This window comes from Prionailurus bengalensis, chromosome D2 (assembly GCF_016509475.1).
Source record: "Prionailurus bengalensis isolate Pbe53 chromosome D2, Fcat_Pben_1.1_paternal_pri, whole genome shotgun sequence".
Taxonomy (NCBI): domain Eukaryota; kingdom Metazoa; phylum Chordata; class Mammalia; order Carnivora; family Felidae; genus Prionailurus; species Prionailurus bengalensis.
The window spans coordinates 60,029,285-60,041,432 of record NC_057351.1 but is presented as its reverse complement, the minus strand read 5'-3'; the positions used below and the strand labels follow the sequence as shown (position 1 = coordinate 60,041,432).

The following is a 12,148-nucleotide window of genomic DNA, read 5'->3' as shown; positions in this document are numbered from 1 at the left end:
ATCTCATTATGATTTTAGGAGCAATAGAAGCAACTTTGTCTTTCTTGGCTCTGCTCTGTCCCCCTATCCAGATATTAGCTCTTTCTTCTTTATTGTATATTATTTGACACCTATAAAAAGATACTTCTTATATGTATGAATATTAAATTATGAGGCTTATAGTAAGCATAACAAATAGCACAAGTTATGAAGCATAATAAAACAAACATACATAAACCTGCCACTCAGCCTGAAGAAATCATGCTTTTGAAGCTACCTGTGTGTCCTCTACCCAGTTGTTCCTCTCCTCTCCACTCTCTAAAATTTTATCATTCCTTTGATTCAGCTCTGCTTTCAAAGCCTTTTTCTCCTGAGGTTCTTCTAATTTGGGGTATTGTTACCTTGAAGGAGTATCTGATTAATCTTAAAAATAGACATTAGGCGGGGCATGCCAGGGTGGCTCAGTCAGTTGAGCATCCAACTCTTGATTTCGGCTCAGGTCATGATCCCAGGGTTGTGGGATCGAGCCCCACCTTGGGGTCTGCACTGGGCGTGGAGCCTGCTTAAGATTCTGTCTCTCCCTCTGCCCCTCCCAATCGCCCTCTGCCCCCTGCCACCTTCCTTTGCCTCTCCCCTGCTCGTGCACATGTGCTCTTGCTCTCTAAGATAAAAATAGACAGTAGGCAAAAATATTAAAAATACATATGTATATCTAAAATGTATATGTGTATATATGTATATCTATGCAGACTTTAAAGTTGATTCACCAAAATTTTACCAGTTAGGACAAACGGGTGGAGTGATTAAACTTGTTTTTTGTTGTCCTTTGTTTGTGCTTTTATGAGTTAAAAAAGTTTATAATGAAATATGCCTTCGTTTTGTATTCAGAAACACTTTTTTTTTCTTAAGTGGAGAGATAGCTGCAGGCTTTTTTTACAGGAGTTGCGTATCAGCTTTTGAGGAAAGGGAGGATAGTGCCAGAGAAATTGCAGATAAGTAGAAGAGTCTCATGAATCTAGTTTTGCACAGGCGGGGGCATTTCTCTTCTGGCTGCCTAGGAACTCTGATGTAAGCTCTGGGGAATGTCAGGTAAGTATTATTACTGTATTTGCATTGTCTATGAGAAGAGATGAATGTATTTCTGGACTACAACCCCCATTATGCCTTCTAATTGTCAGGTTTTAGTTGATTTTATCTTTGAGGCAGTAGCAGGTTAATGTCAGGGTGAGTTCTCTTAGCTCATTTCTATAGCACTGTAATCTGTTAATAGATCTTCTCTCGGAATGGACTTCAATCCGGGTCCTGTTAAAGCTAATTTGAGACATCATAAACCATTTGTCCTTTTTGGATATTCTGGCATGAACCCTCTTTTTGCTTCCATTTCACCTCCTCACCCACAAAGATCTTGGAAAGTAAATAAGCTTTCATGGTTCTGGTAATTGGCAGTGATGGAGTAGCTCTTTCTTGGTCATTTGTGTGGGCCTAGAGCCCTGCTGTTGAGGTTACCTTCTTTTTTATTTTTATTTTTATTTAAAAAAAAAATTTTTTTTTTAACGTTTATTTATTTTTGAGACAGGGAGAGACAGAACATGAACGGGGGAAGGTCAGAGAGAGAGGGAGACACAGAATCTGAAACAGGCTCCAGGCTCTGAGCTGTCAGCACAGAGCCTGACGCGGGGCTTGAACTCACGGACCGTGAGATCATGACCTGAGCCGAAGTTGAACGCTAAACCGACCGAGCCACCCAGGCGCCCCGGTTACCTTCTTTTTTAATAATTAGAATGTGGGTCCTGGGAGACCAGGGACCTTTGTTTAGTTCAGTGCTGTATCTGTAATGCCTAGCACAGTGCCTGCCACATAGTAGGTACTAAGTAAATATTTGTAGAATGAATAACTTTGGCAGGAAGGAAAGAAAAGTGATGAAGAGTTCACAGCTTTTCTGGTCATAAATGGTGTGCACAGTACAAGGAAAGGCATGGGGTGGACCCTGATCTTCAAGTAATTTGTTTCTGATTCCACTGCCAGTTTGCTATGTACAGTTATAAAACCTTTCCAGATTTTGTGGGAGGTGGATATAGATGGTGGTGCTTCTAGCTGGTAGGTGGGAGGGGTGGGGAAAGGACCTGACTATTTAGAAGCAAAGGGTTGATATGGAAACAAAGGGCATGGCCCTAATGTGGGCCATGACAGTAGGAACCATTATATTAAGTAGATGGCTCTCAGGAAGGTGGTTAGTGGTCCATCAGACTGCCAGAATATTTTAGAAAAAAAATCTTCGGGGGGAATTCTTTTGCCAAGTAGAAAAGCAAGAATTAACGCAAGTAGAGCCTTGATTTTCATTCAGGAATTTTGTGAAAGAGGGGGAAAGTAGAAATGTTCATTTTGATGATACATATCTTTTTCTGTATAGAAACATGGTTTGGATGATATGGAGAGAAGGGTTTATTTTTTCTTTACAGATGAGCACCGACTTCACAGTGGCAAACTCTGTTTGATTATACTTACGTGTATTGCAGAGGTAGGTGCTGCTAGCCTTCTGATAGTAGCCCATCTCTTACAGGGTGCTTTTTTCTGCCCTTTTCTTGTTCCTGACTTTTAGGTTCCTAAAGCTTGGGAGGGAAACTCTTTCCTCTTTGTTTGTCTCCCTACATTCCTCCCACTAGAATGTAAGCTCTGAGGGGCGCCTGGGTTGCTCAGTTGGTTAAGCCTCTAACTCTTGGTTTCGGCTCAGGTCACGATCTCACGTTTTTTGAGTTTGAGCCCCATGTCAGGCTCTGTGCTGGCAGTGCAGAGCCTGCTTGGGATCCTCTCTCTCTCCCTTTCTTTCTGTCACTTCTCTCCTCGTGCTCTCTCTCTCTCTCTCTCTCTCTATCTCACTCACTCACTCAAAATAAATAAAGTTAAAAAAAAAAAAAGAATGTAAACTCTGATACCAAGTACTTTGTCTCCTTCACCAGTGTGTTCTCAGTATTCTCAGCATCTAGCATGTAATAGAGGCTCAATTAGTATTTACTGGATTAATTAATAATGAGTGGTGTTATAACTTCGATAATTTCAGACTAGAAGATGTGAGCTCTTAAGAGTTTTTTTTTAATGTTTATTCATTTTTGAGAGAGATAGTGAGTGAGCGAACATGAGTGGGGGAGGGGCAGAGAGCGATGGAGACGCAGAAACCAAAGCAGGCTCCAGGCTCTGAGCTGTCAACATAAAGCCCCATGTGGGGCTCGAACTGATGAACCTGTGAGAAGTTGGACACTTAACCAACTGAGCCACCCAGGTGCCCCCCCTTTTTAAAAATTTTTTTAATGTTTATTCATTTTTGACAGAGCATAAGTGGGGGAGGGGCAGAGAGAGAAGGAGAGTGAGCTCTTAAAGAGTTTTAAATAACAGACTTAAGCCTCTGTAGAAAAAATGATAATGCCCCTTTGAAGCTGCCCATGTTGGGTTTTTTGCATTTAGCAAAATGAAAAAAGGAGCCCAGGGTGCCTCGGTGGCTCAGTTGGTTAAGCGTTCGACTCTTGCTTCGGCTCAAGTCATGATCTCATGATTCGTGAGTTCGAGCCCCACATCCAGCTCTGAGCTGACAATGAGGAGCCTGCTTGGGATCCTCTCTCTCTGCCCACCCCACTCTCCCCACCACTTGCTCTCTCTCTCAAAATAAAAAACTTAAAAAAAAAAAAAAAAATGGAGCTCAAGTTTCCTGTGGGGAGTTGGTGGAGAGAAAAGCCAAAGAGAGGAATTAGAACCTGAGTAAAGTTGGGCTGATTGCAGTTTGGTGAAGAACAAGAACCCAAGGGTAAAAATAAAAGGTGCTTTATAAGGAGGCTCTTTTGGTTGGATTAATTAGGCCTGACCTCACCCTGCATCTTGGTGGCAACAAAGGTGTAAAAAAAAAACCACAGGACCCAAATGGTTTCACTTAGGGTGATCCCTGGTTATGGGCAGGACTTGAGTCAATTTAGAGCTAAATTTTCTCTTCAGTTTCCTCCTTTACTATTCCTTATTTTCATCTTTTCTCTCTTAAGAAAAATAGTAAAGGTGGTCCACATGGAGTAAAGATCTTGCTCAGTTTTTCCCTTTTTATATTCTCTGTGTAAAGGTGACCTACTTTTCACCAGGTTATGTGTTGCTGGTTATAGAAGAGCTGCTTGTTATTATTATTATTTTCTTTAGGTTTTATTTATTTAAGTAATCTTGGGGTACCTGGGTGGCTTAGTCGGACGAGCATGTCCGACTCTTGATTCCGGCTCAAGTCATGATCCCAGGTCTTGAAATTGAGCCCTGAGTTGGGCTCCATGCTGAGTGTGGAGCTTGCTTAAGATTCTCTTTCTCTCTGTCTCTCTCTCTTCCTATGCCCCCTTCCCTGGCTTGTGCTCTTTCTCTCTCAGTCTCTCCATCCAGCATGAGGCTGGAACTCATGACCCAAGATCAAGAGTCGCATGTTCTTCTGACTGAGCCAGCCAGGTGCCGCTACAAGAGCTACTTATTAGCAGTGGGCTGGTTGTAATTGCTTTTCAGAAATCTTTCTATCTTTAAAGGAGTTGTTTTTCACAAATTGTAACAGTTCTTAGTAATTGGAGTCTGTCAGATCTTCAAAAACAGTGTTGGGAAAGGGCCAAGGGATATTTATTACCGATCCACGGGTGAGAAGTTTTTGATTTTCCGTCAGTCTTGAGCAAGGCCAGAGATAGACAGGGTCTTCCCTACTGCCTTGCTGCCAGCATAGCAGTTTTCTTCTGTTGTGCCAAGCCCATTCCCAGTAGAGTACAGACCTTTCTTCCTAATCGTGGCTCCTCATGTCGAGTCTGCACATGTATCCTGCAGCCCTGATGAAAACCTTCAAGCTGTCACAAATAGAGCAGGCTCCTTGGGCAGATGGAAAGGAAGAGAAAATAAGAAAACAGATTCCTCTCAGCACTCGCCTCAAGTCCCTGTGCCTTAATTTTTATTGTTTGTAATTTGCTGAGAGATTTTTGACCAGTTAGGGACACACTGTGGAATTATATCTAAGTAAAGTCTCCTGGCTTAAGTAGAGTTTGACATTAAGATTCTAGGCTCATCTCATTAGCTCTTCAACTGGTCCTTGAAAGTAGTAGTTCTTGAAGTCCAAGGATTTGTAGCAAGTGTGATAGATTATAAACTGAGTTTCCTAAATATAGCTCTCATTCCTTACTTTTTCTCCTTATTTCTATTTTTTAAGGATCAGTATGCCAATGCATTTTTGCATGACGACAATATGAACTTTCGAGTAAACTTACATAGAATGGTAGGTGTGATTTTGTTTCTTGTTTTTCTTAGAGGAAATTTTTGGTGTGTTGGCAGGATTTGGGAGGATGAAATTGATCCTACTTAGAACAAATGTGGGTGGAATGTTGTACTAAAGAACTTTTGCTTAACTGCTGTTCAACAGGCCCATGCCTGTTGTTGGAATTTTTTTTTTTTTTTTTTTTGCATGTCATGGAGCTCTTTCTTACTCAAGAGAGGATGAAAAGATCCACAACCATATTCTCATGGCAGTGATATTAGAATGTATCAGTAGAAGTATCAGAAATCAGTAGATTTCCACAAGGAGATGGGTCTAAGCCTTTCATTTGCAAAATGTCCTGTGACCTTTGATAGTTAAGACCACATGCTGCTTTATTTATCTGAGAGGTGGGGGAAATTGAATTTGGAAGATCAGGGAATTTCTTAGAACTTGGAGATATGTTTAAAAATATCATGTTGAGGTTTACATTTCAAACTTAACTTTTGTTTTTTGCAACTGCTACTGTTGCTGCCTCTACACAGTTACCTGCTCCTTTTCTTTTTCTTAATTATTTTATCAAAGAAAAGATACCAGTATGTCTCTTTTGTTCTTAGTAATGTCCCTTGTATAGGTAAAATCAAGGTAAAAACAACAGCTTTCCCATTGTAGTATGCTCCAGTGTCCATTGGGGCTGTTGTCTTGCTGTGAATTGTGTTTTTGTCACAGGCCTGCATTGATAACTGAGAAGCATTTATAAGTCCTCCCTGCCCCACCCCACCCCCATCACTAGAAAAAGAAAGAAAAGGTAGCATGTCAGCAGAGTGATTTTATTTGCATGAAGAACATGATGATGAGCCATTGGATGTCAGTTCATGTGTCCACTAATTTCATTTCTTTTTTGTGTGCAGCCTATGAGACACAGGAAGAAGGCAGCAGACAAGAACCTTCCCTGCCGTCCCTTAGTATGTGCAGTACTGGGTGAGTCTTATCAAAATTGGCATTTTCCTGAGCCAGTGACGGATTTTCATGATTAAGAGGAGGGATAGATCCTGGTTGATGTGCTTCTCCCTCAAAGAAGTTACTAGTTACGTTTCTTCTCTGGTGTAAGAAACCATGTTTATTGTTCAGTTTGGTAAAACAACTCCGGTGACTAGATTGCTCAATTAAAGCGTTCTCTTGTTCAAAGAGAAAGATCTTTCCAGGGAGATAAATGGGTAAGTCTAAGCCTGGTACATGATTTAAATTTGTAAAATGTTTTATTCCTGGTCAAGATTTCAAATTCTTCACTCTCTTCTTGGTTCATATTGATGTGTCAGCTGGCCAGGAGGCTTGAGGTTCAAGGTTCAGCTATACAGAAATTTCCTTTGAGTAAATGAAGCTGAGATGAGGCTGACAGAGCTGACAGTAGGAGGTTGTAACTTAGGGAATTTTGTCTGCCCAGAATTCTGCATTTTCCTCAGGGGAATAATATGAACTCTTAATCCCATTTCACTTGGATTTTCAGCCCTAGTTCCTAAATCTACCTGATTTTAGAAACAGTAATTAAGACTATATAATAAGCCTCCATTGACCCAAAGCCCCACAGACCATTTCAGTCAATATCTGTCAAACTGAGCGTGATTGTGAGATGAGATAGACTGACATCTCTTTAAAGTGGAGTCTCGAGTTGTACAAATGCGATCCATAATTTCTTCTCTACTTGCCTCATTGCTCGGTTCTCAGAATATGATTTCCCTCTTGCATTTTGCTTTAGTGCCATGGTACAAAATATCTGTGCAGTGAAATCTCTTGTGTACGTGAATTTATTGGCAGGTCAAGGTATCCTTCTGGAAGTAGGAGAGTGAGCTAATTGTTACTTTACAAGTGGCAAGTGGCAGGTAGTGCAAGTGTTGTGAAAAGTGCCTTATATAAAATAAATTTCAGTGTATGTGAATAAAGACATGGTTAGCGGTTGCCATTCAGCATGAGAGCAAGGTATACTCAGGTTTTTTTTCCCAACTCAAAGGGATGGAATGCATTTCATTCTGATTCATCTAATTGTTATCCTTTTCCCATTCAGACCTGATGGTAGAGTTTATTGTAACACACATGATGAAGGAGTTTCCTATGGATCTGTATGTGTAAGTATCATGGTTTGCTTAATGTGTACAAATCTATTTTATAGAATTGAGTGATAGGAAATTTATAGTCACATTTCTATATACTTTGCTTCAGGAAAAACACACTTGTGTATGAGTGTCAGGGAGCATTTTATGGCCTGGATTTATACATCTTTCCAGAAGGGAGAAACTGTACAAACCACAGTTTGGATTCTGCACATATCTTCATTATCCCTTTAGGCACACTGCATGGAGAACAAGGTTGATGCACTGAAGTAGTGATCATGGGTGGCTGCTGTAATCCAAAGATACAGAATACCAGCAGGCCACTTAGTCATCCCTAGGCATTGGCATGAAAGTAGTCAGAAGTAGTTAGGATGTAGGAAAAGGCCGGAGAGATAGAGCTTCTTAGCCTACATTGTCCTCAGCAGCCTAGTCAGAACCATGTTAGCTAGGTAAATTACGTATGTAGTGTCCTGGTTGGGAGATTCCTGCCTCCTGAGATCAGATTGTTTATCCCATTTCTTTAAACCAACACAACTAGAGGCAACTGAAAATCATCCTATTTTAATAAAGTTTAAGCCTTTAGGCTTTCTCTCTCATTTGATGTTTCTTCATTCTTCTTTAGTGCCCAAGAACAGCTGTGCTACATTAGTGTGATCCCAAATATGTATATTATCTTTTTTCCTTAAAAAGTATCTAAATTGAGGGGTGCCTGGGTGGCTCAGTTGGTTAAGTGACTGACTTCGGCTCAGGTCATAATCTCACGGTTCATGAGTTTGAGCCCTGCGTTGGGCTCTGTGCTGACAGCTCAGAGCCTGAAGCCTGCTTCAGATTCTGTGTTTCCCTCTTCTCTCTGCCCCTCTCTCGCTCGTGCTTTTTCTCGTTTAAAAAGTAAATAAACATTAAAAAAAAAATCTAAATTGAGTCTGACAACAGAATCAGTACTTCCATTTTTTTCAGGAGGAGAGTTGTTTCGTGAACATCAAGGTCAGTGTACCTCACTCCAGTGCCAGGCCTGGGATCTAGGAGGTATAAAGGATTTTACTCTGAATAGAGTAGCCCTCCAGCTCTTTAGACCGTAGGTCATGTCATGTAGTCTTGGCTTCTTAGGTCTAAATTAATGCTACAAATTTCACGTTTAGGTTAAGTAGGTTGCAGTTTGCATTTTTCTATTTGCATTTTCCTTTGAAAATGAGGAAAGAAAGTGAGCCTGATTCTTTATTTTAATTGAAAGACCATGGAAGCTGCTTTTTTTTTTTTTTTTAATGCTGATTAGATTAGTTTTTGGCTCATTTTAGGTGTATCTCTGAACCTTAGTACCTTAGGGGTCAGATTTATTATACTACAACTTTATTTGTTACTTGATTATCTTATGTTCTAGTTTTAGGATATGCTATTTACTTCGTAGTTTATTATTATAGTTGTTGTTTTCTCATTTTCCAGGTAAGGAAACTTAGACTCAGAGATGGTGTGCTTTGCTCAGGGTTATTCTGTTAGTAAGCACCACTGCCTTTTCCTGAAGCCAGCTTTTCTTACTGTAAATTCTAGGCTATTGCTATCCCTTCTCTGGTGTATTAGTTACCCATTGCTGTGTACAAATGACCCCAAACCTAGTGGTTTAAAACAAATATTTGTTATCTCAGTATCTGTGGCTCAGGAATCCAGGAGCAGCTTAGCTGGGTAGTTTTGGCATAAGGTTTCTTACAAGGCTGCAAAGTGTTAGCTGGGCCTGTAGACATCCAAGACTCTAATGGGGCTTGAGAATTTGCTTCCAAGCTCACTTACATGGTTGGTGGCAAACCTCAGTTCCTTGCCATGTGGCCCTCTCAATAGGGTTGCTTGCCATGGCAGTTGGCCTCCCCCAACGCTAGTAATCCAAGAGAGAAGAGTCTAGGATGGAAGCCATCGTGTCTTTTATAACTTGATCTCAAATGACCCACCATTTCTATTGGGCACATAGACCAACCCTTTTACAGTGTGGGAAGGGACTATACAAGGATATGAATATGCCAGGAGGTGGGGACCACTGGGGCCATCTTTGCAGGCCGACTACCATAGTCACACACCCAGTAAGTTGCATCACCAGGATTCAGACTCCAGTCTCTCCGACCCCAGAGACTGTACTCTTAACTACTACTGCGATAAGTGACAAAGGAAAGATTTGTACGGGGTGACTAATGCTGACTGGGGCATCAGAGAAGATAACAGAGAAGGTTGCATTTGACCTGAGTCATGAAGAAACAGTGGGAGTTTTCTATGTGGAGGAGTCAGGGAGGGACACACCAAGCAGGGTACCAGCATGTTCAGAGGCTTGAAAGTGTGGCATGTTTGGAGAGTAGAAAGTAATTCAGGATGATTAGAGTGTAGAGTGCATGGAGGAAGCATAGGAGAGTAGAAAGATGGCTGCCTAAGTGGCTGATGGTGGACAGTTGAAAGTGGGATGACATAAGATTGGGTGTTCAGTATGTAGAATTACAGGTATGTAGCTGTCTACCCAAATCCTCACATCCCAGCCAATGACCCTGGTCTACATAAATATTTTAATTCCCTCCCTGCCCGCCTCCCCCCCCCCCCCCCGCCCCCATTTCTAACTTTTTTGGTATTGCCTTGCTTTCTCAGTTGCTTTTTCCACCTGTTCCCTAATTGAATGTCCTGAGGTTAGGGAAGATGGAGGAGATAATGAGGCATCAAGCTGACAGGCTGGGCAGAAGGTCACACCCTCAGGCTGAATCCACTTTCTTCATTACTACCCGTGGGCATATTTCCAGATCTCCCCACCCCCCTCCTCCAGCCCTCTTCCCAGATTTTGGCATTTGGAGCATCAAGTCCTTTTTAGGTGAACTTCTCTGCTCCCAGCTGGGCATCAGGCCAGGTTGCTGTTCTCACTTCTCATTATGTACTGCTTTTCAGCATCGTACAGCAGAGTGAGAAATTGAAAGCAAAATGAATTTCTACCATTTCAGATAAGTTTATAATCCTCCTGGTAAAATATGAAGAAATAGAGAGTGTGGAAAGCCTTAATACTCCAAACCAGAATCTGGGTCAAAAATGAAACAATTTCACATCTGTGTATGAATGCTGTAGGTGAAGTAATAATGGAGAAAGGTACTTATAAAAAAGGAGAGAGAGAGAGAGAGAGAGAGAGAGAGAGAGAGAGAGAGAGAGAGAGAGAGAGAGAAAAGGCAAGTCTTGCCTGGAGCAGTAGGAGGTGGGGAAACTTAACCAATTAATTTCATTCCTGACTGTATTTCTTGATTCTTGCTTCCACCCCCACTGCTGCCACAGGATTTGGGAGGGAGGAGAAGTAGTCTCTGAGGAGAATATATTTCCTTTAAGCTTCTCTTACATGCAGGACTTTCTCAGTAAGAGATTCTCAAACCTGGGGGGAGGCTCTGGAAGACAGTAGAGACGTCAGTGGACCTCACAAGAAGACTTCAGGCTAGAGTGGAACTGTCTCATGTTGAAACAGGAAACAGAATGCCCCAGAGAAGCAGTACATTTAGAGTAATTCAGCCAGTATTTTTAAGGCTGTAACAGTTGTGAACATTTTCATTCTGCTTGGTAAATAGTGTAAAGTTATTGAGACCACCAGGCTGGTGTTGTCACCTGTTGGGTGGCTGCAGAAGCAGGAGCAGAGCTCAGGAACAGTGTCATAGCCTTTGAACCAGAGGGTGGTGGCAGAAGTGGGGGCACAGGTAGTATCTCCCTGCTGCTCTGCAGGGGCTCCATGTTGGGTGGCATTGTCAGCAGAGCCGAGGGTCAGGCTGTCCAGATCCTGGGCCATGTGAGAGGTGCTGGTGTGCAGGAATGTACTGTGCATGGTTGGTCCTTTCTCTGGCTGATTAATATTCCATTGTATGGATGTGTGACATCATTTTATTTATCCATTCATCAGTGGATAGACATTTGTGTTGTTTATATCTTTGGCTATTATGAATAATGCTACTACCAACATTCACTTACAAATTTTGTTTTTAAATGTTTATTTTGAGAGAGAGCATGTGCGTGTGCACACAAGCAGGTGAGGAGCAGAGAGAGAGAGAGAGAGAGAGAGAGAAGAGAATCCCAAGCAGACTCCACGCTCAGCACAGATCCTGACATAGGGCTCAATTCCACGACTGTGAGATCATGACCTGAGCCGAAATCAAGAGTTGGATGCTTAACCGACTGAGCCACCAAGTCAGCACTGCCCATCTTTCTTATTAGGGGCGTTATTATTTTTTCTTATCAATTTGTATAGACATACACATTAAGCATAGTAATACTTTGGTATCTTTTGCTACAAGTATAATTTCCCACATGGTTTGGCTTTAATGTAATTAAAAAAATCACACAAGGTATTCATTTTTAGGAAGTAAATTTCATGAGTATTCAACTTTGTACTTTCCTCCATGGCTTTTTATGCTTTCAAAACCGTCCCCCAGTCAGAGATGAAAAAACATTTTTTGTTAGGTTTATAATGTTTATTTAAAAAAAAAATTTTTTTTAGTGTTTATTTATTATTGAGAAACAGAGAGACACAGAGCGTGAGCAAGGGAGGGGTAGAGACAGGGGGAGAACAGAATCTGAAGCAGGCTCCAGGCTCTGAGCTGTCAGCACAGAACCCGACGCTGGGCTTGAACTCACAAACTGCGAGATCATGACCTGAGCCGAAGTCGGTCGCTCAACCAATTGAGCCACCCAGGGGCCCCTAGGTTTATAATGTTTAAAAATGTCTTTCCTATTTGCTGCCTATTTGGAGGTACTCCCCCAAACATATATGTTATTGTGATGTGAGTAATATTGAATATTCCAGTGACCTAGAATTGTATCATCCAGTAGA

At 41.5% G+C, this 12,148-nt stretch overlaps 1 protein-coding gene across 1 annotated transcript in view; it reads left to right on the top strand.

Annotated features, from left to right (window-relative positions):
• Positions 1 to 12,148, top strand: part of ARMH3 (armadillo like helical domain containing 3) — a 175,519-nt gene that overhangs the window by 41,031 nt on the left and 122,340 nt on the right. Inside the window, exons 16-19 of the mRNA XM_043597329.1 lie at positions 2,439 to 2,497; positions 5,180 to 5,245; positions 6,133 to 6,202; positions 7,284 to 7,344. Coding sequence (XP_043453264.1) covers positions 2,439 to 2,497; positions 5,180 to 5,245; positions 6,133 to 6,202; positions 7,284 to 7,344 — 256 coding nt within the window. The remainder of the gene's footprint in view (positions 1 to 2,438; positions 2,498 to 5,179; positions 5,246 to 6,132; positions 6,203 to 7,283; positions 7,345 to 12,148) is intronic.